Raw genomic sequence first — 26,070 nt, forward strand, 5'->3', positions numbered from 1 at the left:
TCTGTTTGTTGCTTGGTGGTGAGAGATGATTCCGAAAGTCGGATACGGGCGATCGTGGAACTTTGTTTCTACGCTTCGTTGAAACTCGGGAACTCCAGGCACTCCGCACGTCGCCTAATCGATATCAACGATGCTACTTGAGAGTGCTACCAGGGTTCATGTACGGTCTCAGGCCCCTCTCAAACACACCGATCATCCTATTTGGTCGAATGATAATTCTCGCAGTGTACTCCACGCTTGTGGGAGATTGAGATCTTGTCGCTGAAGATCTCGACTCGAATTGTTTCGATCGGATCAGATATCATTCATCGGAGCGATAGATTGTGCACCGACGACGCTTGACTCGTCTGCTACCACCGGGCATGCCACGGCAGCTGGAGCGACGCCAGGCAATTCGATTGAGTCTGCAAGAGCCATTGGTATATATGATACTGTCTCGCTCGTTGAGGCGCTTTAACTGAGACCATCACCGATGGGATTACACACGGTGACGGCAGGCCTCGCGGAGCTCCTGGGAACGGAACTTGAGTATCTTCGCCGGCCAAGTCGGTGAGCCGGGAAGTCGAGGTGGAGAGCTCACTGAGACGATCAATGACTCGCTAAACGACATCAAGACCTTCGACCCTCAGGAGTTTGATTATCGCTGGTTCCCGAGTAGAGATCGGAGGGACTCCCCGTTGTTCCTCCCGGAAGGTCGATCGGCCCTCTCGACGTTGATCCTCGGCGTAGAGATCCGCAAACATTCCCAACACGGCCTGCCTCAAAGCCTGCTGTGTGTCTCATCTAATTCCGACCAAAATTTTTCTTCCCAAGAGGGACCGAATACCGTGAATATTCTCATTTGAGAGCAGTCTTGAACATACGGGCCCCCGCCAATGAGCGGGCACCACCACAGGCGGAAATCAGTAGTCCACATGCGAGGAGTGGAAAAAGTCCCTCGAGTAAGGACGTCCTCAGGCTTGCCGTCCTGGTAACTCCATCGGTCAGCACTGGGATTCGAAGCGGATATCTGTACATTAAATGTGGGGGGCGGGCGTAAGGCCAGAAAGAAGTGGAGGCAGCCCTGGACAGAACAATGGATCGCGATCCTGATCTGCAGCTTGAAAAATCAGCCGACTCGTTTAGTGTCGACACCACAGGAGACTGGAAAATATCTGTAGGGATCTGTCCCGTTCGCTGACCGGATTGACCTTGTCTGTCTTGGCTGATCGGCCCGCATTAGCGGGAGGATTCCCCCAATACACACTTGGAGGTGATTCGAATCAACTAATGGAACACGAAAGCGATAGAGATTCCATCTGACAAAGTCATTCCTCAAAGATTCGTCTCTGTCTAGAACATTGCAGGTGGTTTCTCATCGAGATCTGTGTCCCACAGGATGTCGCGCGAACAGATTCCCAGGTCAAGATCACCGTGTCAATATTTTTGGTTTGACGGTCACGACGTCGCGACTCCGATTATCTCGAATCTCGGTCAAGTTCCCTCGGAGGAGCCTGAGAGCGTCAGTCTCGAATGTCGAGAGAGTGACGACGTCTCTCTCCGTTCCTCGGACGGGAGCAGTCAATCCGTACCCACTCAAGAATCCCGCGCTGACCCGTTGGAAATTAATCGGCGTTCCGAATTCCGTCAGAGACTCTCCAGATTCGGGATCTTTGGATACTTGCCTGAATTATCTTTTCCAATATAGGAATGAGCACGTGATGATGAATGAAAGCTTTCTAAGGAATCGTCCATGAGAAGGACAGAACAGTCCCGATTTCTTCTGCTTACCTTGGGTCGACGTCATGGAATGACTCCGAAAATTTTTCGGAAGGCAAGAGCATATCTGGGGCGACCCGAGACCGGGCGATTTTCTGGGATGAAGAAAACCTTCAAGTTATCGACGAATTAGGCAAACATCCGAGATGTTCCTCCAAGCCTTCGATAGCTCTCGTCAGATTCTCAGTTCCCCTGAAACCGCCTATTTTCGAAATTTCAAGCCGATGGCTTCTTTTATGAAACTACCCCGAAGAACGCCGACTGCGGACGCGAATTCCATTGGACTCCGGGAACGCTATTCGCTAAGAGCGGGATCGACTCCCGGTTGAATACTCTGCGCACGAGACAAGAAGGCCTCTGACGAACGTTCCTCTATGATATGATGCCTTCCAAGACCCATGAAAGTATTAATTATTAATTATAACTAGCATCAACATTGTCTTCCTAAAGACGAGGAGCAATACTATGATGCTAATTGACAGTGTGGGTTCCGTGATTCTCTGGCTCGGTTCTATCGAAACGCACCACGCTTTCCCCGGAACTGAAAGCGATTCCCATCGATACCAAATGCCAGAAGACCAATGCTATCCGACACTGATAAATTGATCAAGAAGCGTATTGAAAGCTGAAAGTCATCACAGAATATCCTGGATATCTTCCCTGATTGATATCAAGGATGCTCTTCAAGAGTGCTACGGGGGTTCGATGGGGGTCTCAGGTCCTCGCGGATTTTAAATCGAAACTCTCTTCGTTCCAAAGGGTACACTTTTTATATGGACATAACTTATTGTCCACTCCTGTGAGCCTAGGATTGTGCAACTACGCCGGTGGGCTCGTCCACCAGGACTGCCGCTGCAGCTTGAGCGGCGCCCGGCGATTTGCTCGAATTCATTGGAGACATTGGTATATGTGAAACTTTCTCGCTCGGTGGCACGCTAATTCTGGGACTATCGTTGATGGGATCACTCAATGGAACGTCGAGCATTGGAGAGCTGGTGGGGAGTGGAACGGGAGCATCTTCCGATTTATCGCCGGGCACCTTGGTTATCCCGGGAGTCAGAGTCGAGAGCTCACTGGGCTTATCAGTGACTTGCAGAGCGGCATCGGGACCTTCCTCAGTGAGGCTCTCAGCTTGGACGCTGGTTCTGGAGTAGAAATCGGAGGGACCTCTCCTTGTTCTTACCGGCAGACCGTAGTGCATCCTCGTCGTTCCCGCCAAGAGCCCGGAGGAAATTCTTGCTATTACTGCCGGGAGATCGGAGGGAATTCTCGCCGTTTCCGCCGGGAGATCGGAGGGAACACTCTCTGTTCGAGCCGGGAGATCAGAGGTACTTCTCGAAGTTTCTCCCGGCGGATCCGGCGCCTTACCCTCCGGTTCCCGCGACTTCTCGGCGTAGAGATCCGCGAACATTCCCAACACGGCCTCCCTCATATCCTCCTGAATGGCTTCGATTTTGGATTTGGCTCGGATCGTCGCTGTGCTCATCGTGGAAGAAGCCGTTCCCATAGCGTCTTCATCAGTCGTCGCGGGTCTTAAGTCCTCTGACCTCGCAACAGAAAGTTCAGCAAGCCATTGAGGAATTTCCTCCGACGTCGGAGATCTCTTGGACACCGTCGAAGAGGGATACGGATTTTTCTCCACGATACCATGTTGCGCGTCCGGTTGAGTCGGCCTTACCAAATCGGTGCAGGAGGTCGGCTCGAACGAATTTTCCGCTGAGAGTGTCCAGCAGACCTCGTTGTTGAGCTTGCTATCAATGACCGAACATTCGAAGGAAACGTTCCCGCGGAGACGCTTCAGATTCCCCATAGCATACAGCAGGGTTTCGTCTTCTTCGGGGAGATCAAGATGCACGACATCGAAAACCGAAGGATAGTCTTTCTTGATCGTGCTATCGTTGCAGTCAATTAGGGGACAGGCTCGCGCCTGGACCCGATGCTCTTGAAAGTCGAGATATAGCTCGAACTGCATTTCTTTCTTCGTTGCCGTGTAGTTCACTTTCATGATGGTTGATCCATGATTATCCGCAATGTATCTCGGGAGGCTGCAACGGGAGCTCGGATCAAGAGGAAATCCAGAACGAGTGGACGCGGTCTGCCGCATCTCTCGGGACGAGGAAATATTATTCTGGCGCTCACGTTTCCGGATCAACATCGGCCAGTGGAAGGATGAAGGCAGAATTATCCAGTAAAGAAACTCCAGCAGCGTAGAGGAGGTCATTGACGACAGGAATCAAACTTATGACATCGCGACTAGTGTCCTGCGGTGAAGGAGCGAAGGTGAACCAAATCTTTATGTATTTCTTGAATCTTTTCGCATCGAGCTGCATCATAGGTTTCATGTCGGCGTAGAAGACAAACACATTGTTCGCAGGCGATGATGGAGCTTTCGTAATTAAATGTCCGCACCAATCGTTTCTCTTCATGAATTTGAACAGCATACGATGCTTCACAAAAGTTTCGTTCTTCAGTGCGACCACGTTCACGACGAATGCTGTTACAACAATGAGGAGCACCGAGTTGAACAAAATGCAGTAAGCGTGCTGTTCTGACTTATTCCGGCGATCCGAAACGGAGAGATCGATTCCAGCTGGTTCGTAATTCTCGTTCGGACAGATGAACGCCTCTTTCGGCATCCTCGACAAGCGGGGAGCATCTCGGTCCCTCGGCGATCTCCGTGTTATCACGATAGTTTCCGTGGCCAGAGTGTTTATTTCTTCATCCATAAGCGTAAACTCACTTTGTTATTTTCCGGTCGCGAATACCTTTCGTTATAAGTAGAGGTCGGAAATTCAAGCACTGAAAAATGCCGAAAATGGCAGGCGAAAAGGCACTGGAATACCTCAGGATAGGCACCGAAACTAGGCAAAACAGGCATGATAGGCAGGGCAAACGCCGCATCAAAGCGTCCGTCAGTGCCGTTAGATGAGAAATTTACGTGGTCTCCCGGAGTCCCATCGGTCGCAGTCGCAGATCGAGCCCGGTCTGATAGGTAACATTTTACATCATCGAATAAGAAGTCGTATACCACGAGTCATCCTAAAAGTTCGGTAATGAACGGTTTTGACGTATAAGACATAAGATACGACGCATGAGCCATAAAGATCTTCCGGACTGAGGCGGACAATTAGGTTGCCTCAAAGGGCTGTGGATGACGGTGACGAGCGACCTGACGAAACAGCGACCTGACGAGCGACAGATAAAATAAGGCGTACGGGCGCACGAAGGGCTGAAGCTCCTGTCCAGCTCATTGCTAGCCAATCGAGAGAGAGCAGTTGCTAGTGTTGCAGGCAAGGGCTACATAGGATGGTCAGACGGGCGGACCAGTAAGGTACCATTCCTTCTACGCCGATGGGGAAATGAGTTATAGCAACCGCGACGTCAAGCTCCGATCTCCTGCGATCAGATTGCGGTAAAGTTCGCCTCGGGGAATCCGTCTGCAGTCTAGCTGAAGTTACACGCAGGGAACCCCTTGTTCGCAGCGTTCTTGCGAGGGGAACATTTCCCGTCGATTTTGCGACGTCCACTCAGGGCAGCATCTCGAAGCCAAGCCGGCTCGGATGAGTGTCGCTCTTCCACCGATGGTCAGGTTCAGAGCGGCAGGAGGCAGAGTCGAGCCCAATTGCTACTGGGGTACGAGACTCTCCTTATTGTCGGTGAATCGTTTCCCCCATTTGATTCATCGGAGAGGTGCAAGGGAATCGTGGTAGACCTGCACGGAGAATAATGCCTCCGACTATCACGGAGGCTTCGAACCGACCTGCTCTGTACGTATGATGGTCATATGGTGATACAGCAGTTGTTCAAATTAGCTCCGTTTGTTGATGAACTCGGAGTCTTGCTCCCGGGTGAGGATGCAGCGGTCGAGCTCCTGATCAGGTTCCTCCATGAGAGGGAGTTCTATCAAGTCGGAGGTATAGCAGCGACTCTCAGTATCCTGCGGAGAGAATATTACAGCGTCCTAAAGGACTGCAAGACATGCATGCTGTTTCGCGCGGAGGCGGCGACGGAGCGCCCGTTCCCCCAATCCCCAGCTTCAGACTAGAGACGGCGGCTCCGTTCACGGTCTGCGGCACGGATTACGCGGGACCGATCGCTTATCGGCATGAGGACGGCACTCTTCGGAGAAGCTACATTCTGCTGTTCGTGTGTCCGGCTTCCAGAGCCGTCCATTTAGAGCTTGTTCCAGACATGTCGGCGTACGAATTCCTCCCGTCCTTGAAAAAAATCCTTGCCCGATTCAGCAGCGTATCGCGAATCATGTCGGACAACGGCCTGTCATTCGTCAAAGGAATTGAAATTAATCTATGATCATGTGACATGTCCAATGTCCAGCAGTTCAGCAGCACCTCGTCAATGCGGATTTACGCGGGAGCTCATTTTTCCTCACGCACCCACCCACGGCGCATGGTGGCAACGTATGGTTCAAAGGGTGAAACGTCCGCTAAGGAAAGTCCTCGGTCGGGGCGCGCTGCGGTTCACGGGACTAGAGACATGGTGATACAGCAGTGATGGCCGCCGCCCTTGCTATAATTTCCTTCAAGGCTCCGATCGAGCCTTCCGAAGCGGAAGTTTCCCTCTCCGAAACAGCTGCAGCAATGCCCGACGATAATATTTGAAGTCTCAGGAGTCGAAAAGTCCGCAGAATTTCCAGATACAAAATCGCGAAGCCGAAATAAGGGTCCGCTTGGCCGATCGAGAGTCTGTAATGGCGCGCGGCGCGGCGGCAGCACTCTGGTGGCTCTGTGGTGCGGAGCCCTTACTCTGACGAAGATAACGAAGTGTTGCTGTGCTGCGGCAGTACGTGGCGGCAAGCTCCCGGGATTGTTCCGTGGTTTGTCAAGTTGTGCTATCTGTTGAGGATTTTCTTCGTGGTTCTCGAGCGAGCTCATCCAAGTGCGATCGAGGCGTGCGTGATCGGTGAAATCATAGCTCCGCCTGCATACATTCGGACTCGTACTCCTTACCCTCCAGCGTGAGTTCACAACACCGTCAGAATTCCCCCACCGGACGTGAGCGCTCGGAGGACTTATTCTGAATCCGGACCGTGTCGGGGGCTCGAATATTCGAGCTTGTAGTCTTCTCTATCTCTGGGAGCCGTTTCCTCGAACCCACTCGATCTGATCCTTGATATCGTTCGATCGCTTGAAGCATCGGCGACCACCAATCTTGAGCTCAAAAATCCCTCCCGAGCTCTCAGAATCTCTCTTGGTGATCGGGGTAGAGCATTCATTCCTCCGTCCTCCGATTGCTCCTTCCATTACCCAAACGGCCCTTACGATCTCTACATGCCTAGCTTAGTACCCAAAATGGAATTTCTCCGTCCGTCGTGATCGAAGCGGTAGAAATCATTCTTTCTTCAGGGTTCTGGGCCGGGACAGAGCGCCGCAGTGTTCTGTATCTTCCATATACCATTCCTCGCACTGGGACTCTGGACGTCGCCCTACGCTTCGCGAGTTTGACTCTTCCTTGCGAGTCCCCGAGACGGCGCGGCGGTGACGTTTGACCCGAGCCCGATTTCCACCGGAGTTGGAGAACCCCTCCATTGGCGGTGGGTTGGTTCTTCGAGATTCCCCGGAGGTACTTATAATGATCGTGGTAGAGCTCTCTAGAGACTAGTGTTTTTTGAGCAGGCCTATCCGCTTAGGCCTACTCCGGTGTCGCAGGAATGGAGCGACGGCCGTTGCCCTTGCTGTGGGTATATTGCGATATTGTGTGTAGTGTTTGATCGTGCCTTGTGCCAGGGAGTGTCTTCTCGCTGTCTGAGCGAATCTGCCTACATGTGTTCAAGGCTCGCGTGATGAGCGAGATTAGTGCTCCACGTGCGGATTCACGGGCCCGTCAAGCGTAAGTATCTAGGTACCCTTCACCATCAGGGATTGCGTGCAGAATCCGTGGTTTCAGGATCACGCATCATGGGATCATGATCAAGTTCTCGGTTCGATCAGTCAGAGTTGCTGCTCGATCCCTTCATTGAACCGTTCGACCCGTTCCTTTCTATCGACAATGAGTCGTGGCGTTCATGTCAACCTGGCATGTTGTGGCATTCTTGTCTTGTCTTACCCGCATGCTAAGTATTTTGCCTGTCTCTCTCGATCGAAGCGATAGAATAGTTCCGATTTCGAGACTTGTCCTGTGTCTTGCGATTATCCCTGTGAACGGTGTCCTTACACGCGAACTTTCCTCGAAAATTACCGAGACAAGGTTCACTCGAGTCCCGTCCATGTTAAGATGATTGGGGGTAGGAGATGGTGTGGAGGAACGTCACTGATAGGTCGTATGAGATCCGATAAGATAAGCTCGAAACTAATCAAATCGTCGTCAGTCGGTAACGAAGCTGAAATTAGGTCGGAGCGATCTCTCTGTGAAGGTATGCAGGTCTCTCATAAGTCTTCTAGAGCGAGATTTGGAGTGAGGCCTCGGAGCTAGGTAGGTCCCGATACGGATCTGGAATCATTGATCAGGATCGACTGCTAATTTTTCCTCATTTTCTCCACCGCACACGGATTCATGTATACTGGCCACCGAGTCTCATCTGCGCGGGCGCGAGGTATCCAGAAGCGCCTCGCTGTCCGGTCAGGTACCGCGAGACCGAAAACCCGAGGCCGAAACCTGGGACGCCGAAATCTAGGAGGCCGAAATCTGGAAGGCGGAAACCTGGGAGGCCGAGACTTTGGAGACCGACAATCTCGACGCCTAAACTCGGGTGGTCGGAACCCGGGAGGCCGTAACCCAGCTGGCCGTTACCCTGTGGGCCGAGACCCGTAGGAGGGAAAATTCGGCATCAGAGTTCCTGAGCTTCCGCGCATGAGTTAGGGTGCAGGAAAACATTCTCAACGAACGGTTTGGGCTCATCAGGCGGCCGGATTCTCGCAGAGCTCATTAAACATCGTTTAACCGTAGTTTAAATGGACAGCGCTATAACTTGAATAAGACCAGAACGCTCTTTTTGAGACTTTATATATACATATATTGCACAGTACATATTGTAGCGGTAATACAAGTCAGATAACGAAGGGGCGCCAATGATACTTTATTGGTAGGTTGGCTTTATATAGTTTTCCGCGATGGAGGCGCTAGTATCGCCTAGCACCACATTCGGCCTCGCTACTTGGTCGGACGTCCTCGTTCGAAAGGCCGCACGTCCTTGATGTTCACGTTCCGGAGACGCCCTGCCGCATCCTTCAGAACATAGGTCTGCGGGGCAACCTGCCGCACGACTCTCCAAGGACCAACGAAGCGTGGGTGTAATTTCTTGGACAACCCACGCCGCACCTTAACCAGGCGAACCAAGACCGCTTGTCCCTCGGTCAATACTGTCGGAAGCTTGCGAACCATATCGAAAGAAGATTTCATTCGTTCCTGCGCTTCGGCCAAGTAGCGATGTCCTTGCTGTCTTATCTCGGCGGTCGGCTGGCGTTCCGTGACTGCTCGCGGTGGTTCGCCTTTAAGCTCAGCCGTGAATCCGAAGAGCATTTCGAAAGGAGTCTTGCGCAAAGACTCGCTGACCGTAGTGTTGATCGAGAAAGCCACCTTTGGAAGGAGGTTCCGAAATGTCGATATACCCTCGGAAACGAGTGCCCTCAACCTATCCGTCACAGTGCGGATGGTCTTCTCGGCGAGGCCATTGCATTGCGGGTGGCCCACACTCGTCCGTGTATGAGCAGTTCCCTGTTGTCCGAGGAAATTCGCCAACACTCGACTTCGAAAGCAGGAAGCGTTATCCGTGACGACAGTACCGATCCGTCCGAAAGCATCTGACATCGTCTCGAGCGCTTGCGTCACATATCTTGCGATTATTCGCCCTGTCGGGAACAGGCTCACGAACCTGGTGCAGTAACCAACGGCCACCAGGACATATACCGGGCGATCGCTGGGAATGGTAAACGGTCCCGCAAAATCTAGTCCGACCTTCTCAAACGGCCGTTGGGGTGGAGTCACCGGCTGAAGACAGCCAACTTTCACGCCTCGCGGTTTCGATCTCTGACACACAGCACAATTCTTGACATAGTCCTGGACTTGGTTGTGCGATCTTCCCCCCAAATCGAATCGCTCTTGTACCCGGCCAGCAGTCTTCCGGATACCGGGATGTCCCGCCATACCATCTTCGTGACAGAGCTTGATGACCTCATCACTCAGCGACCTAGGTATGCAGAGGCGATTATTCCGATAGAGGAGATCATTCTGGACTATATACCCCCCATTAGGTCCGTCCCTCCGGGTTCGCGCTAGGACGCGGCGTAAATTTCCATCTTTGTTTTGCTCGGTTTCCACCTGTCCGAGTTGCGGAGGAACCAAGTCCAAGCGGGACAATGCATCCGCATTACCGTTGTCTCGGCCCTTCCGGTGCACAACCTCGAAATCGTAGTCTTGGATCGCCAACGCCCAACGAACGAGTTTCGGAGACAGATTTGTTTTACTGTTGAGGTACTTGAGTGCGATGCTGTCTGTGATCACCTTGAAGCGACGACCGTAGAGATACGGGTGAAACTTGTGAATGGCCCACACCACTACCAGACACTCTGTTTCTGAAGAATGACATTTCATCTCGGCTTTCGACAGACGTCGGCTTTCGACAGACGTCGGCTCGCGAAAGCTACGACTCGTTCCCGTCCGTTCTCTAGCTGAAACAAAACAGTCCCCAGTCCCGTTCCACTGGCGTCGGTTTGTAACCTCGTTTCTAACCCTTCTTGGAAGTGCCGAAGGACCGGTTCACTTATGATGCGTTCCTTGATGCAGAGGAAGACATCCTCATGTCTCTGCCCCCACTCAAAGGTCGTCTGGCTGAGCAAATCGTACAACGGAGCAGCCAACCCGGCGAAATTCTCGATGAAACATCGGTAATAAGAGGCAAGTCCGAGGAAACTTCGCAATTCCTTGAGGTCCGCCGGAGGTCGAATGTTCGCTACAGCTTTAACTTTCGACGTGAAAACGTCTTTCAAAAGGCTGGGGGTATTTCGAGAAAAACTTCGTCATCATGCAGCGTTTTTTGTAACATTTCGCGGGGCTAGAACTCATCAAGTACTCGACAGATTTCCGCCAAATTGATGTCTAATGATCGTTTTGCGGGAGACGATCGTGGCCAGAAATCATGAAAATTGGAATGCTCCTTAACACATTCCCGTCACGATCCGAACACCCCTCGAAATTGCATGGAAAAGAGCATGAATTCCCGTTTTTCATAAAATTCAGCGGATGCAGTACGCTGGTACGATGAACGTCGGTAGATAAGCATGATTCGTATCAGTTGCATCGATGATCTCGACTCAAAGTACTGAGTACGGACCGATCGACATAAGCATAGCCAGAGAAGAATTGACCGTCGCGATCACTGACGGACTCTCTGTCCCTACCGCTCCTGTCCTCACAATCGGAGCTCGGAAATGCACCGCTTTGAGCATCAGGCTTGTACCAAAATATGAGGGCTGCAGAAGCGTTTTAATGGGTGAGGCTATAGGGATCGGAGCAGGATTTCCACACTTCACGGATTACGAATAACGATGTCGATGGAATGCTCTTTATGGGGCCGGAGACTCGTAGTTTACAGCCACGGAAGCGTCGCGCAGGAAGGGAAGAATCTTCTCGAAAGAGACCTTGAACCTCCTCAGAGAGATCGGCGTCATGTCGGGCGCGACAACGTCACGCACCAGAATCGAGTCATACGGGGACAGATCATCTCGACCATCTCAGAGGCGGTGGCGGGGAGTAACGTAATGTCATTCGATCCAGAGGTATGTGAGACGGACCTCGTCGAGGCAAGTGATTTTACTCGAGGTGCGAAAAGGGGCGTACGCAGGGAGGGGGGGCTAAAGGGGCTATAGCCCCCTCCAAGACGGTTCCTCCGTAATGCTGTAGTACAGGAGCGAATCGCCATACTGGATTTCAGCCCCATGCGGAGACCCGATCTTGCCCGGCCTTGAGAAAAATCCTGTGTACGCCACTGGGTGCAGAGTACGATATCGGATGGTCTCGAACGACTGGCCGTTTCAAGCGAATCTTCATGTAGAATGAGTTTGGCCATATATATTTATGACGTCTGTGATCGCCTCTGGTTCCTCCGTGATCTGAGAACGGTCACCTCCTCGATGGCGAGTTTCCTATCGACCCCCCCACTTCTCGGAGGACGATACCACACGATGTCGGCTCGATCCCTCATCCCTCTATCAGATGTCGGCGCGACACAGTTCCGCCGATGAGCAAGACAAATGGCTATGGGTATCCATCAAAACCTTCAGGCTTGCCTGAGCTAGACCCCATAAGCGAGCGACTCCTCTCTTCAATAACTCCTTACATGCAAATACGCCGTTTGCGTCGTGACGGTTGTTACGGTGTTGTCGGTCAAGTCATCAATGTCCCAGTTGATGTCAACAAGATGGTACAGAGTTTACCGCGATCATTGGACGACGATCACTCAACAATTAAAAAAAAGCATCATCCATAAATCCTCTCATCTGAGCGGCTTCGTCAAAAAGTCCACCGTGAAGGCCTGGCTGGTGAGATATCAAGCGAAATCACCGATGAATTGATTAAAGTGCATGCAATAATGCTATTTCAACGAAAATATGTAGATCAGATAATCCAAAGGGATAGATAATAATATCTAGACTAGAGAGAGAGACACACAGAAGACGTTTTCACGTCCTGTAACACGGTAGTGTCGTAGGCGCTACTGGCCTTGGTTTTTTTCCGGATTAGGCGCTATACCGTTTTGCGTTACCTTGTGTCCCAGATAAACGACTTCCCTCGTAGCGAACATGCATTTTTTGGTTTTCAACTTGAGTCCCGCCGCTTGGATTGACGACAAGACTTTCTTTAGGTCAGAGATATGTGAGTCGAAGTCCTTTGAGTAGATGATGATATCATCTAAATAGACGAGTGCCATTTGGTACTTCATCGGCCCGATAACTCTATCCATTAGTCACTGGAAGGTTGCGGGAGCATTCGCCAAGCCAAATGGCATTCTTTTGAACTGATAGAGACCATCCGGTGTACAAAAAGCTGTCTTCTCTCTATGATTCGGGTCCATTTCGACCCGCCAATAACCACTCATCAGGTCCAAGGTCGTGAAATACGAATTACCTGACAGTGCATCGAGTGCAGCGTCGATGCGGGGTAACGGATAGACGTCTCTTTTGGTCACCGTATCGAGCTTTCTACATATAATCAATACAGAAGCGTACAGAGCCGTCTTTCTTCTTGACTAGGATCACTGGAGAATCCCATGGACTCGTAGAAGGCTCTATGATACCATTGTCAAGCATATCTTTAACCTCTTTGGCTATGGTCTGTCGTTGCGCGGGAGCCACCCTGCGGGTCGGGAGTGTTATCAGCGGTATATCGCCGGTGGGAATCGTATGTTTCACCGAACTTGTACTGGACAGCTGGTTCGGTTTCCCGAAGAGATCTTGGAACTCGCCAAGTAGAAGAGATTCCAATCGACTTTTTTCATCGGCACTCAACTCATCACCCAAACGCAACGCTTTCTTTATGGTGGGAGGACCTGTTTCCGACGGACAGGATGAATCTATCTGGCCCAGAAGCTGCGTTTGACCCAGAGGAGTGCCCGCTTTCAAAGCAATCGGCGTTTTCTCGAGGTTGACTACCATGATCCCGCATAGTCCCTCTTGGTCTGATTCCACCACGCTGTGAGGAGTGATGAATTGTCTCCCTGGAGTACAGTGGAGAATCCCTTCAGTTTGGAGTGTTGCTGATGGGATACCTGTTTCTACGGTGACATACATCCCAGCTTCGGGTGGAATTATCGCTCCTCCTCGAGTTTTGCAAGAAAGACTGCGGTTCGAATAGGATTGTGACTTCGTGATGTTCTCTTCATGGACTAACGAGAACGTTTTAGCGAGAAATGGTTTCCCCAGAATTACGTCTTTGGAGAGGTTATCAATGATGAAGAATGGCTCCCGACCACCATCGACATCTAGCTCTACTGCCCCGAGTACCTTCATCCTATTCTTCTGTGCGTCCGTGATGCGAGTATCCACATCAGGCTCGATTATCTCGATGCCTGGGTCCTCGAAGTCGATGATTGACGCAGAGATTGCGTTCACGTCTGCTCCCGTGTCGAGTGTTGCCGTCCTCATTCCACCGAGTATCTTGACTTGTGTCTCGAACGGATTCTCGGCATTTTCAATGCACTGTAGTCGAATGTTTCGTGGTTTTTTGGGCAGGTAGCTGCAAGGTACCCGCTTTGACCGCACCTGAAGCAAAGGCGGGTTTGAGACGTTTGTTTGACTCGTTCTTTCGACCAATCTCCTGGTCTCAGTCGTCTTCCTTGTACTTCTGTATCTTTCTTTTCCTGTGCTAGGGCGGTCTGTACAACCGGCTTTGCGGTTTCGATGTATTTCTCTGCGACCTCCATTAGAGATTCGAAACCTTCTGGGTTTGCTGCGATAATGAAGTTTCGGAAGCCTGTCGATGTGCAGGATTCTTGAATTTCTTCGAAGAAATCTTCCCAGACGAAGGGAATGTTTACTTCCCCGAGGAGTGCCTGTTTCTTCCGAATGAATGTCGTAAAGTTCTCGTCCGATCTACGATTTCGGTTGTAGTAATCGGCCGGGTTGATTTTCTTGCCTTTCGGAAAGCGGGTGAAGAATTTAGTTTTGAAAATCTTCCAGTTCGCTGTCGTCCCCATTTCTGTTATGAACCATGTCTTGCTATCGTCATCCAGGGTGCGAAAGGCCAACCGAAGTAGTTCTTGCTCCGACCAGTTGTTCATGAACGCGTCCATCTCTAATCGTTTGATCCACTTTCGTGGCTTTTCGGGATCGAACGCCGGAAGGTCGTTCTGTGGAGTGAGGTTCTCCAGTAACGCTGTGAGGGCTTCCATGGTCAGGGACTGCGGTGGTGGAGGTATTGGAGGGGGTGCACAAGGTTGAACATCGGCATTGTCGCCTTCCATTGTCTGCCACAAAATTGTAGCGGTAATGCAAGTCAGATAACGAAGGGGCGCTAATGATACTTTATTGGTAGGAAAGTCGGCTTTATATAGTATTCCGCGATGGTGGCGTTAGTATCGCCTAGCACCACAATATATTCATGATAATCATCTTTCCGATAATCACAATTCCTCCATCGCATACTACAGCTTCATATGTCTGACTTGCACATATACTCTGACTGAATTCCTCGACCATGCAATGCTGCTACATGTATGTATATGATATATTTGACTCGGACATAATTCCAGTCTGTTTATGATTAATTTTCAATGATAATGATATTCTCTCGAATATTAGGCTTCCTCTATCACGCATCACAGCTCGAAGATATCCACGCACTAGAACATATCCTCTTGATGAATTTCACGATCACGCTCTGCAGCTGAAGAAGTCTGACTTTGAGACAAACAATTCATTTACTGGATGTTGTACGCGACTCCATGCACGTATTCAAGCAAGCTTTTCTCTCCTGTCTCGAATTCTTGCACGAAATTGATTAGTCTGGCGTTGAGAATCCGGTGTTTCTTGGTTATTGGACGCGGGGGCTGTCCCATACGCAGTCTCATCATATCCAATCGAAATTTCTCTTCCTGTTTCTGCAGGTGGCTTATCATCTCGAAAATATTCAAATGGCGTTTTTTTACGATTCTGTTAAGGGCCTGATGCCAGCCCTCAACATGGTTCGTGGTCCTGGCGCCGAAGTTCCGATAATGATTCCACAAATGCCGACGGAAAACGCTGTCATTCTCCAACCATGTTTGTATGATGTACGATATAAAAGCCTCCAATTTTTCGTACGCTGCATGCTCAGAAGAGGGCGATTCGCTATTTATTTCAAGCCACGCATCGTCGATACGATCGAGTGGCACTAGGGCCAACGCGGTCGCTGATCGGATGAAACGCCTTATTTCGGGCTCTCTGTAGTGGACGACGAGTCCCAAGGCTTGGACTTTGCGCCAATGGCATTGGCTGAAATGGAAAAAGCATCCCTTCAAATCCGCGGTTGGGAAGGTCTGTTCCAGTGCTTTTAGAGTCGCAACTTCGAAATCCAGTTGAAATGCGCGAGGGTTGAAGGTTCTACCGAGGGAGATCGCATGATTCCGTATGAGATTGAACATCCGGACATACGTTTCTTCGGTCTTTTCTGGTAATAAGAAGCAGGCGAAGGGAATCATTTGTCCTCTGTAGTATCCATGTAAAGTATACAACTGAGTGAACAATTTCGGGACGACTCTGAAAGTGCCGTCCTTGAAGATGGTGGATGCATTGCAGAGCGATATCATGAGGTCATTTGTGCTGAATCCCAAAATTCGATCCTCGTCACCATCGTCGAAGAGTAAGAATGTGGCTCCTGTGAGTGTTCTGGTCCACTGATTTTCGAGGTGAATCTCTTGACGTGTTGTCGGTGAAGGTTGCCTCACTTCGGTGCGAACTCGCTGTATAATACTTCGAACATTATCGTAGCTCGGTATCGCTGCTCCAATTTCTTCTTCATCGTGGTCGTCCCGCAATGTATTCACTGTTGTCACTAAGGCATCGGAATACGCTTCTCGCAGACTCTTTTCTGGCATGGTTCGCACAGTTTTTTTCATTTCTGCGCAAGCTCTCCGATTGATGAGACTGGCGTGCTCGGGTGGGTGGCAGTGAATGCCGTTTTGCCGTAGGACGGTAAGATCCGGTTCCCAGCAAGCAAAATAAACCGGCTACCATGCGATGATATATAGAATTGGCTACATGATGAGATCACGAAATAGGTGGGTCCAAAATGAAATCATGATCAAGGGATATTTTAAGATTCTGACGTACCCTAGCAATCAATGCTCGGGCTGAGCAGCCCTCCTGCTTTTTACGGATGCAACGGCAGTAAATTTTCTGATCGACCCGCTTATCTATTGCAAATATATAGTCATTGACTACAAAAGTGGCTTGCTTTTTGCTGAACGAATTTCTGACACATTCATCTTGGTAATTTTTCGAGGGTTAACTTCGGTGTCTTCATGCAATCTCACAGGGAGAACATCAATAATTCCCCTCGCCTTCTCAGGGGACGTCCATTCTGCATTACGAATCACTCCTCGAAGTCTCCGAAAATTCATGACAAAGCTCCTGAGCAATGAATATTCAAGGTTTTAAGTGTTGAATTTATGGGCGTTCCATTGATATCATTCATGCATTTCGGAATATTTATATTATTATACTAGGTATTTCCCGCTACTACCGCAGCAGAGGCGGGGGAGAGTACAAGCGCAGACGTTATTGCTTCCTCATGCAAACTCTGACTTATACCTACGCCTTGCTTCTTAAATGGGGACCTCAAGTTTCCGAGGAACAGTAACGGCCAGTCTCGGGGATCGAACCCGGGACCTCCCCGACGACGATGTAGCATTCACGAGAGATCCTAAATTCTCTCAACTATGGCAACGCGCCACTGCTCGTTTCAAAAGTACATCCATGGACAATGAGTTCGGTCATACTTGCGACGTATGCGATCGTTTATGGTTCGAGCGCGACTTGAAGACGGCATCCCCACAGATAGCGATGTTTGTGTAAGACATCTTCCCAGACCATGTGAGGAGGAAGTTCAGATTATGCTCCAATTGTTTGAAGGTTTGTCGAACTAATAAGGTTCCTTCCATGAGTAAGAGTAACGGGTATACGTGCCCTGATGTTCCCACGAATCTACCTAAACTCGACCCAATCACCGAAAGACTCATTTCTCCGCGTATCCTTTTCATGCAGATTCGTCGCCTTCGCCACGAAGGCTCTTATGGCATTGTTGGTCAGATTACCAATGTGCCGGTCGATGTCGATACTATGATGCGGTGTTTGCCGCGGTCTCTTGATGATGACTATGCGTTCAACGTCAATTTGAAGAAAAACATCATTCATAAGTCTTCTTACATCAGCGGTTTCGTGAAGAAATCCACCGTCGGCATATGGCTGAATTATCTCGTGCAGCAACCTCTGTACAAGCATTACAATATATCGATCGATTGGTCGGTTTTCAAGAGCACTTTCCCGGACACAGGACTCGAAGATGTTTCGTTGGATGCTATCGAGTCCATGAATATAAGCGACGTACCAGAGTCGGAGTTGATTACAGTGAGGCAGCAGACACTAATGTGGAACGAGGAACAATGCTTGGATATTGCTCCTGGTCAGGATCGTACGCCTGAAAGCCTCACTTTCGATAAGTTCGCCGAGGAGTTATCATTGCCCGGCATATACTTCGGCATCGCCCGTCAAATCAATGCGAATAACGGGGCGCGTTCCAGTGCATACACTATGTGCATGTCGACGGAGGGACCGTCGCGGAGCGACGCCTCAGCATGTGCTCTACATGGCCATGAAAATTCTCCGCCTTCGGGTCCGAGACGGTATTCAAAACATGTATCGCTGTTTGAGGACAACCGAAAGGATAACACGGGAAATGATAGAGAATAGAGAATTTGTGGAACGATTGATTGATACGAATCAGGCTTTTCTAAAAACGATTCCCAATTCTGTACAGTATTGAGCTGCCCCGAAGAAAGACATGATGATCCGTCAACTTGGTAAACCGACGGCGTTCCTCACCATTAGTGCGAACGAAACACATTGGCCGAATCTGTTGCGTATTCTTCACGGTCTTTCCGAAGAATACAAATATATCGAGATACACGAGATGGAGGATGTTTTCGAAAAGCTCGACAAAGGTAAGCGAGCTCATCTAGTGGCTGAAGATCCGGTCACCTGCGCAATTGATTTCCACAAGTTGGTGAACGCAATCATGACGATTATCAGTGCCAAAAAGACATATAATCCGTTCGGGGAATATCGTGTCATCGAGTACTTCCTTCGTATAGAGTTTCAGCATCGTGGTAGTCCCCATGCGCACATCCTTCTTTGGTTAGAGAATGATCCGGCCGAGGAAATGTCCTATTCTATGCCGAATACGGTGAAGATGATTAGCGATCTATGCAGCGTGGAAAAGGCAGACATGAGTGACCCAACAGTGATAAAGAATCAAACCCACGCGCACAAATTCACTTGCACGAAAAGAGGTGAGCAACACTGCCGCTTCAATGTTCCATATTGACCGATGTACAAAACAAGGGTTTTGCTGCCATTGAGTAAAGATGACGAGCGAAGGAAGCTCCTCGCAAAACAAGTGAGTGGTGCGAAAACAAAATTGGAAGCGAAAGCTTATGATTCAATTCAGGATTTCCTTAGCGACATAGATTGTGATCATCAGCGTTATCTGGATTTGATGAGATCAAGTTTGAAACGGCCAACATTGCTATTCAAAAGAGACATGACGCAGATTTTTGTGAATACATTTAACCCATGGATTTCATCGGTATTGAACTCGAACATGGATCTCCAGATAATCCCCGATCCACACTCCTGTGCCGCTTACGTCGTAGATTATGTTAACAAGTCGAATCGAGGTATAAGTCACCTACACCGGGAGCTCACATCGATCCATGAGGCAAACCCTGAATACGATCAGACACAGCTGATGACCAAAGTTGGTCTGAAAGTTTTGAATAGTGTAGAAATGTCTGCGCAAGAGGCGGCTTGGTATCTTTTGCGCCAGCGTATGAGCTGGGCATCGCGAGTCGCGAGCCACAGTCATGATTCTAACGATGTGGCCTCACGAGAGATACAAGGCATGGAAACGGAAGTCAATCATGGATGCCGAAAATTTACCTGGAGACTGCACCGACATATGGACCAAATCGATTATACAGAAATATGAAGAACGACCAGAGTCCCTTGGTGCGGTCAATTTCACCCAACTCACAGCATGGTATTCGCCAACCAAGAATCAGAATATTTCTGAGGGTAACATAGATCGAGATGATGTCGAGACCGAGGATATGATATGTGATGGGGAAGATAATGGGAGCATTCATGGGAGGGTCGGCCATCAGAATAACTACAGACGACGTGAAACATGGAAAATTATAAGATATCGGAATTACGACAAAGAGGACACCGATAATTATAAGCGCGAAATGGTCACACTCTATGTACCATTCCGCAATGAGTTAATCGATGTCATCGACCGTGACAAATATCTCGGAAAAACAGATATTTGTGACGTTTTCACGCCATCCTTCCGGTAGTACTTTAGGACTACCTGCTGTTTTTTTCTCGCTCTCGACTGCCGTATTCCCCCTCTCCGTCCAGGTGGTTCCTCGCGATACATGGCGCCACCGCCAAATGCTAATATTCGTCTAGTACCATCGATACTCCGACTAGAATAATTACACGGGAGGCTAGAGTCACTCTTGGGCTCCTCCTTTGCTGGCCGAGTTCCATTGTCCTTAGGTGGGTAGGACGTAGCGAGTCGCGGGAAAGGGTTGGACACAGGAGAGCGTTAGAATATGGGTCCGTGTGGACACACTGTGGACGGGTCAAGTCCAAGCGGGTCAGTTCCCGATTCCAGAGCAACGACTTGAATAACTAGGGCGAAAGCTTTAATGGACAAAGCTCATCGGCATGTTCCCTTCAATCTGTGCGTTTGATTCCGCGTGTGAAGTGGAAACAATGATCTTTGATCGGAGTCTTAACGCGGCCGGGCAGTCCATGGAAATTCCGGTCCCCGAGTCCGCACATTCCACGAGATCGGCCGTCGCGCTTCCGTCGAGGTCAAGTCGGAGGTTCATTCGCCCCGACTACCGAGACTATTCTGCGCGTTTTCTTTCGTATTTTGCGAGGACTGTGCCATGGGGAGTCCTCCGGTCGGGTACTTCCCCGACGTTAAATACGTTTCCCGGCAATCGTACTTTGAAGCCGGGTCCCTGCTCGCCTGGTCTACCCTGTAGATCTGTCGTGTGTGGAAAGGATTGGACGCACAAAGGACGTCCTCCACTGACAGGCGTGAGGAGGGTGATCATGTCAGAAATATTGGTTGGGCATATTTCTGAAATCCGACCTTTCCGGAGAGCACTCTCGATGTCGATGCCTCCTCCCTCTCCTCCGAAGGCCTCGGAACCATTTGATCGCGAAAAAGGAGGGCTGCCCCTTGTTCCTGAGGCCGAGAAATTTCCCTTTTTGCTGGAAGATATTATTCGACTCGGATCCACCAGAGTTGGGAATCAAGCCAAGTTTTGAGCGTGTTCTGCTGTCGGGGTCGCTGCAGGAGCATCCGTACTGAGGAGTCCCCGAAAAACTTTCATCAATCAACTCAACTGATGAGAATTTCCGTGAGGAGCATGGCTCGGAGGTTCCTGACGAACAAGAAAGAGTAGAGTTCGGGAACCCCATATTTCAGCATCAACCATGTTCTTCCAGTCCTCATTGGCGAAGCTGATCCACCGATCTTTCGATCTTCGCAGCCCTCATTGGGTTTCGAGAGTTCAAGCTGGCCTGCTCGCCGGATCAACTGAGTCTCGTCTGTGATTCCGCCGCATTCAGTTCGCTGGCCGATGGACTGGATGGAGGGTATCCAGGCAGGCTGGCTGACTGGTTTTGAGAGCTAAGAATGTGCATCGAGGCGTCGACAGTTCGATCGGCTGCCGGTGAGAGTCGGAAAGCGAAGCTTGGGCTTTGTGAGACTCTCGATCGGACAATTGGTATGATTGTTTCTGTCAGCCAGACCGATTCCTGCTGGAGTGAATCGATAGCTCGCATATCGCCCCGCCGAAGCGGTTTCTTACATTGCACGGATGGCCTGGTAAGAGGACTACACGGTATCAGAAGACGAGTTCCGTGCATGGTCTCCCTCAGCCCTCTCCAAAGGGCCATGTATCGATCCGGTGTCGTCTTATTCAATGCGACCTGAGCTCCAGGATCGGAAATCTGCCCTGCCCTGTACCAGCCCGTTCTTCGACCATTGCATTCACCTCGATCACCCGAGGAATGAGACACTAGAAGGACAAAAAGGGCGGATCCCTCATTCATGTTCTCGGATTGTATACATAACTTTTCATAATCTTTTATCAAGTTACTGTCTCGAATCATATCGCATCCTCAAAACATTTTACATCTCCAAACGGCGTCCCTCCAGCGCGTCGCCGTCATTAGAAAGGCTTCAGTTATGTTACCAATTTTTTTCACGTCCCATTCCGTGTCAGAACTCATCCTCGGAGATAACGGACCATTTCTGCTAATCCCTTCACGTCCATTGGAACGAGGGTCTACTGCATCGTTTCCTCATCGGGGAGGGTGTGGGGGGGTGGATCTAACACACCAGTTAAACGGGTCACCATCGAGGCGTGTCTTTCATTCCTCCCACAGATCCGAAAGAGCAGAATTCCAGGGCCAGTGAGAAATGATTCGGTTTTCGAACTCTGCAGTGCCTTTCGCCGTTGCTCTGTGGGTTCAGCTCCTGACGACCCCACAGGTTTGTGGGAAATCTAGCAAACCAATGCCGCCTTCCTTGTGATCTAGGAATCATTCTTCGATTCGATAGGATTGCATCTTCCATTCTTCGCAAAAGAAGTGTTCCACGGAGCTCCTCTCAATGATGAATAATGATTTTTCCCGCTCAAAGGTATACCGGCGTTGCTACGAATGCATGTTCGTCAGCGTGTACTCCGACGCGAAGGTGCACGTAAGGCATTATGCCGTAGGTTACATATTCTTTACAGGTGAGAGCATCGGAGAGGGTTGAAGCTCGGTGGGGAAGTCTGACCCTATCAACACATTCCTTTCGATAGTTCTTATTCTCCTCAGGAATCCAATACTCGATCCTTTCGATGACGCTTAGAAGCGACTCTTCGACAATTTTGCGATTCTCGGATCTTTTCCGTTTCAACGTCCTCATCGGGACCTTGATCTTCGCTGCGGCCTTCCACTTGGAACATGACACAACTAAGCGCTTCGCGAACTTCCGTAAGGACGCCACAGGAAAGGTGAAGTATCTCCCATCATGACTCCGGGTGTTCCGCCCTAAGGCGCCTCCGAGATACCCTAAAGTTCCGAGTATAAGGAACCCCATGTATAACGAACCTTCCGTATAAGGAATCCCGCGTATAAGGAACCCCGCGTTTAACGAACCTTCCGTATAACGAACCTCACTCATAATGAATCCGAACAATGAGTCTCGCTTCATCATGACGACCCTCACGAGAGGAAAACTTTCTCGATCATCGATTTTCAGCTTTTGCAATCTAGATATCGGAGACCTAGAAAGCGTTTCACCGAGCACAGTAGGAAGTAAATATGCCGAGGTTCTCATATGCAGACCGCGATTTCGCTGCTGACGCGACTCCCAACTAGGCCTTCCAGCGGATCGGATCCGCGGATCCGGATCCGCAAGATCCGCATGATTTTCGCGGATCTGGATCCGCAAGGTCTGCAGGATAATGGATCGTTTATTTTCGAAACATCGTAACTCCACTCTGGAAAAACACCCAAAAACAATCTTCCCCCTGTGGTGTATCCCACAGGATACCGATCCTGGCTTGCGGGGCCATTTTCGAAAGCTCTTGGTGAGAGCTTTCAGAAAAAAAATATTACACCGCCCTCCCTCTCATTCTGTGGCTACACGCGGAGGAATGAGTCTTTGGAGTTACGATGTTTTGAAAATAAACGTTTTTTCCAAACTCAGGAATCTTCATCTCGCCGTAAAAACGTCCAGGATCATCGTAGGAGGCTGTTTTTTTTCAAAATGAAGCCCAGGTCCTCAGCTTTCCAACGAGGCGCCGCACGACCCCATAGCTCCATTCAACCAAAAGTTACGGGCGTTTTAAGAACGGACCACTCCCCATAGACTTAACATTGATTCAAACGCCAATGATTTTTTTCTCGAATGGCGGGTGATTTGAAATGCCACCGCGAGGCGCGCATTGGGGAAACTGAAAGGCATGGATACCCGACCGACTTTCACAGCGGAGATGCTTGATGCTCGTGTATTCCGCCATGTTGAAAATGGAAGAAACATAGATAGCGATGCCTCCGAGTCACCCCGCGAGGACGCATCTTCAATCTCTGGAAGACCGCTCAAACATTCGCCTCGAGCCACCTGTCATCGGGACGGAATCATCCGAAATGGATTGAGCCGTCTTCAGAAGTCAGCCGATCTCGGATTCTCATATCTGACTACATCCGGGTCTCATTGAACCCCGGTTTGCGAAACAGTAAGGAGTTGAGAATCAGAGCGGCTTCCTTTATATGGAGAGAGAGGGGTGTCCATCAAAGAACAAAAACTTGCGGACATTCAGAGCCTCCGCAAGTACATCCCAGAGCCATACCAGGAGTTCTACGATGAACTCGCATCCAGAGCCGACCTGGACTTGGGTGATGATTCGGAGTATGATTCCGAGGGCGAAATGAATAAACTTCAGTTTCCCTCATTGGTTGGTGCGTTCTTTCTCTCATTCAATCCATTCTCATCTTCAGTATATTCTCCTACAGCATGATGGGAGAGAAGTCATTTTGCAGATCGGAGGTCAATGTTAAGTCTATGGGGATTGGTCCATTCTTAAAACGCCCGTAACTTTTGATTGAATGGAGCTATAGGGTAGTGTGGCGCCTCGTTGGAAAGCTGAGGACCTGGGATACATTTTGAAAGAAAAAACAGCCTCCTACGATGATCCTGGACGTTTTTACGGCGAGATAAAGATTCCTGAGTTTGGAAAAAACGTTTATTTTCAAAACATCGTAACTCCAAAGACTCATTTCTCCGCGTGTAGCCACAGAATGAGAGGGAGGGCGGTGTAATATTTTTTTTCTGAAAGCTCTCACCAAGAGCTTTCGAAAATGGCCCCACAAGCCAGGATCGGTATCCTGTGGGATACACTACAGGGGGAAGATTGTTTTTGGGTGTTTTTCCAGAGTGGAGTTACGATGTTTCGAAAATAAACGATTCATTTACGGATCCGGATCCGCAGGATCCGCACGAGTTTGTTCCAGGAATGTAGGGAAAACCATCGTACATACAAAGTAGTCGGGAGGAAAGCGACCATCAATCGCGTGTCTCCGATGGAGGAAACAGGTAACGCGAGTCATGAATTTCCCATTTCGATTCGGAACCTCTCGTCTCAAAACTGAGGGCTTGTTCCCTCACTCGGACTTCGCTGCGACTTATGACCGGGATCCGGTCGATAGCAGCTGAGAGACAACTGTTCATACCTCAAGCGCAAGCGTTCTTATTCTGCAGTTCGTGATCTGGACTGCTCCCCGCGAACAAGTTTGTAGAGCCTAAAATTATCGAGAATGAACTGCAACCCTCCTGCCGGGACGAGCCCGTACATCCATTTTTGTTGTTCTCCTTTTATTTAGACGGAGCATTCCTCATCATGGAGGACTTCAAGGTAGCGACGTATCAGAAGAGCTGGGTTTGGAAACATTTCTTGAAGAGTTCCAAAAGCGGAAAATGCATGAAATGCTTCAGGGTAGGCTCCGCATAAATATCATAAACATGTGGAGATCAGCAGCGAATCCGCAGAGAACTGTACATAAGTTGTACACATGTATACGTATTTTTTCTGGATCCGGTTTGGTGCGGATCTTATCCGCGGATCCGAGCCGGGATCCGGGATCTGCGGATCTCAAATTTCACGGATCTTTGGAAGGCCTACTCCCAACTTGCACAAGGAGCGAGAAACGTGCCAACATTAACCCTTTGGAAGGCCTACTCCCAACTTGCACAAGGAGCGAGAAACGTGCCCACATGGGAAGGTTAGGTCCCAGTAAGCCGAAAGTTTCTCGCCGAAACCCGGAACGCCGAAACCCATGACGCCGAAAGTCAAGAAAGCCGAAACCCAGTACGCCGAAAATCAAAAGAGCCGAAACCCAGCACGCCGAAACCCAGTACGCCGAAAATTAAAAGCGTCGATATCCGGGACACCGGAAGTCGTCGATCGAATCGACCCCGATTCCGCTGAGTGGCCACGCAGTGCTCGGCTTGAAAAGCTTTCATAGTGAAGCATTAGAATCAGCGTATGAACTTTGCCGTTAGTTATTGAGGGTTAAGAAAATGAAGATATATCTCCTGGCACTCCTGCATTGTGGAACCTGTGTAAATTCTGGCGGTTGCCTATCTCAGACGATTCCGGAATGACCCTGGAGGGACGAGTCTCTGGAAAATACTCAGAGGAAACGAGCCAGCTTGCTGGACGGAGGTACAAGCTGACGGTAGCGCGAGGAAATCATGCTCCCAAAAGTCGAATGCCTGATCAGAGAGAACAATGGAGTCAATCTACTGGTTGCACCCCCGCGCCGGCAGGTTCTGTGTGCCGTGAACGTCGCGGGACAACGTGAGCACGTAAGAACAGGCGCGCACTGCTCTCGCGAGTCAAGAAGGTGTTCCCTCGCGAATCGATCAGCTGTAGGAGCTGGATGGGTGTCCAGAAAAACGTGCTAAAATCATTTGAGCTCCGAAGCTTATGTTTCGCTGAAGTTTCCTCCACTCGAAATCGCAGAG

General features: G+C 49.9%; 2 protein-coding genes and 1 pseudogene across 2 annotated transcripts; 2 read left to right on the forward strand and 1 right to left on the reverse strand.

Moving 5' to 3' along the window:
- Positions 1–15,127: 15,127 nt before the first annotated feature.
- Positions 15,128–16,282, reverse strand: LOC108864373 (uncharacterized). The gene has a single exon (XM_018639885.1). The coding sequence runs from the start codon at positions 16,280–16,282 to the stop codon at positions 15,128–15,130; it is 1,155 nt and encodes a 384-aa protein (XP_018495401.1).
- A 733-nt stretch (positions 16,283–17,015) lies between these two features.
- Positions 17,016–19,452, forward strand: LOC114828269 (uncharacterized; annotated as a pseudogene).
- A 2,520-nt stretch (positions 19,453–21,972) lies between these two features.
- LOC114828270 (polyprenol reductase-like) lies at positions 21,973–22,576 on the forward strand. Its single transcript, XM_029111722.1, has 3 exons — positions 21,973–22,044; positions 22,195–22,291; positions 22,377–22,576. Exons 1-3 carry the CDS (start codon positions 21,973–21,975, stop codon positions 22,574–22,576), a joined length of 369 nt encoding a protein of 122 aa, XP_028967555.1.
- Positions 22,577–26,070: the final 3,494 nt, after the last annotated feature.

This window comes from Galendromus occidentalis, unplaced genomic scaffold (assembly GCF_000255335.2).
Source record: "Galendromus occidentalis unplaced genomic scaffold, Mocc_1.1 scf7180000077463, whole genome shotgun sequence".
Lineage (NCBI taxonomy): Eukaryota > Metazoa > Arthropoda > Arachnida > Mesostigmata > Phytoseiidae > Galendromus > Galendromus occidentalis.

Excerpts from the sequence above, each read along its gene's own strand:
- LOC114828270 (XM_029111722.1), top strand. The coding sequence starts at position 21,973 with ATGATTCGGTTTTCGAACTCTGCAGTGCCTTTCGCCGTTGCTCTGTGG. Across the intron at positions 22,045-22,194 it reads AGCTCCTGACGACCCCACAG|GTATACCGGCGTTGCTACGA; the intron begins GTTTGTGGGAAA and ends TCCCGCTCAAAG. Across the intron at positions 22,292-22,376 it reads AGGTTACATATTCTTTACAG|GAATCCAATACTCGATCCTT; the intron begins GTGAGAGCATCG and ends TATTCTCCTCAG.
- LOC108864373 (XM_018639885.1), bottom strand. The coding sequence starts at position 16,282 with ATGCCAGAAAAGAGTCTGCGAGAAGCGTATTCCGATGCCTTAGTGACA.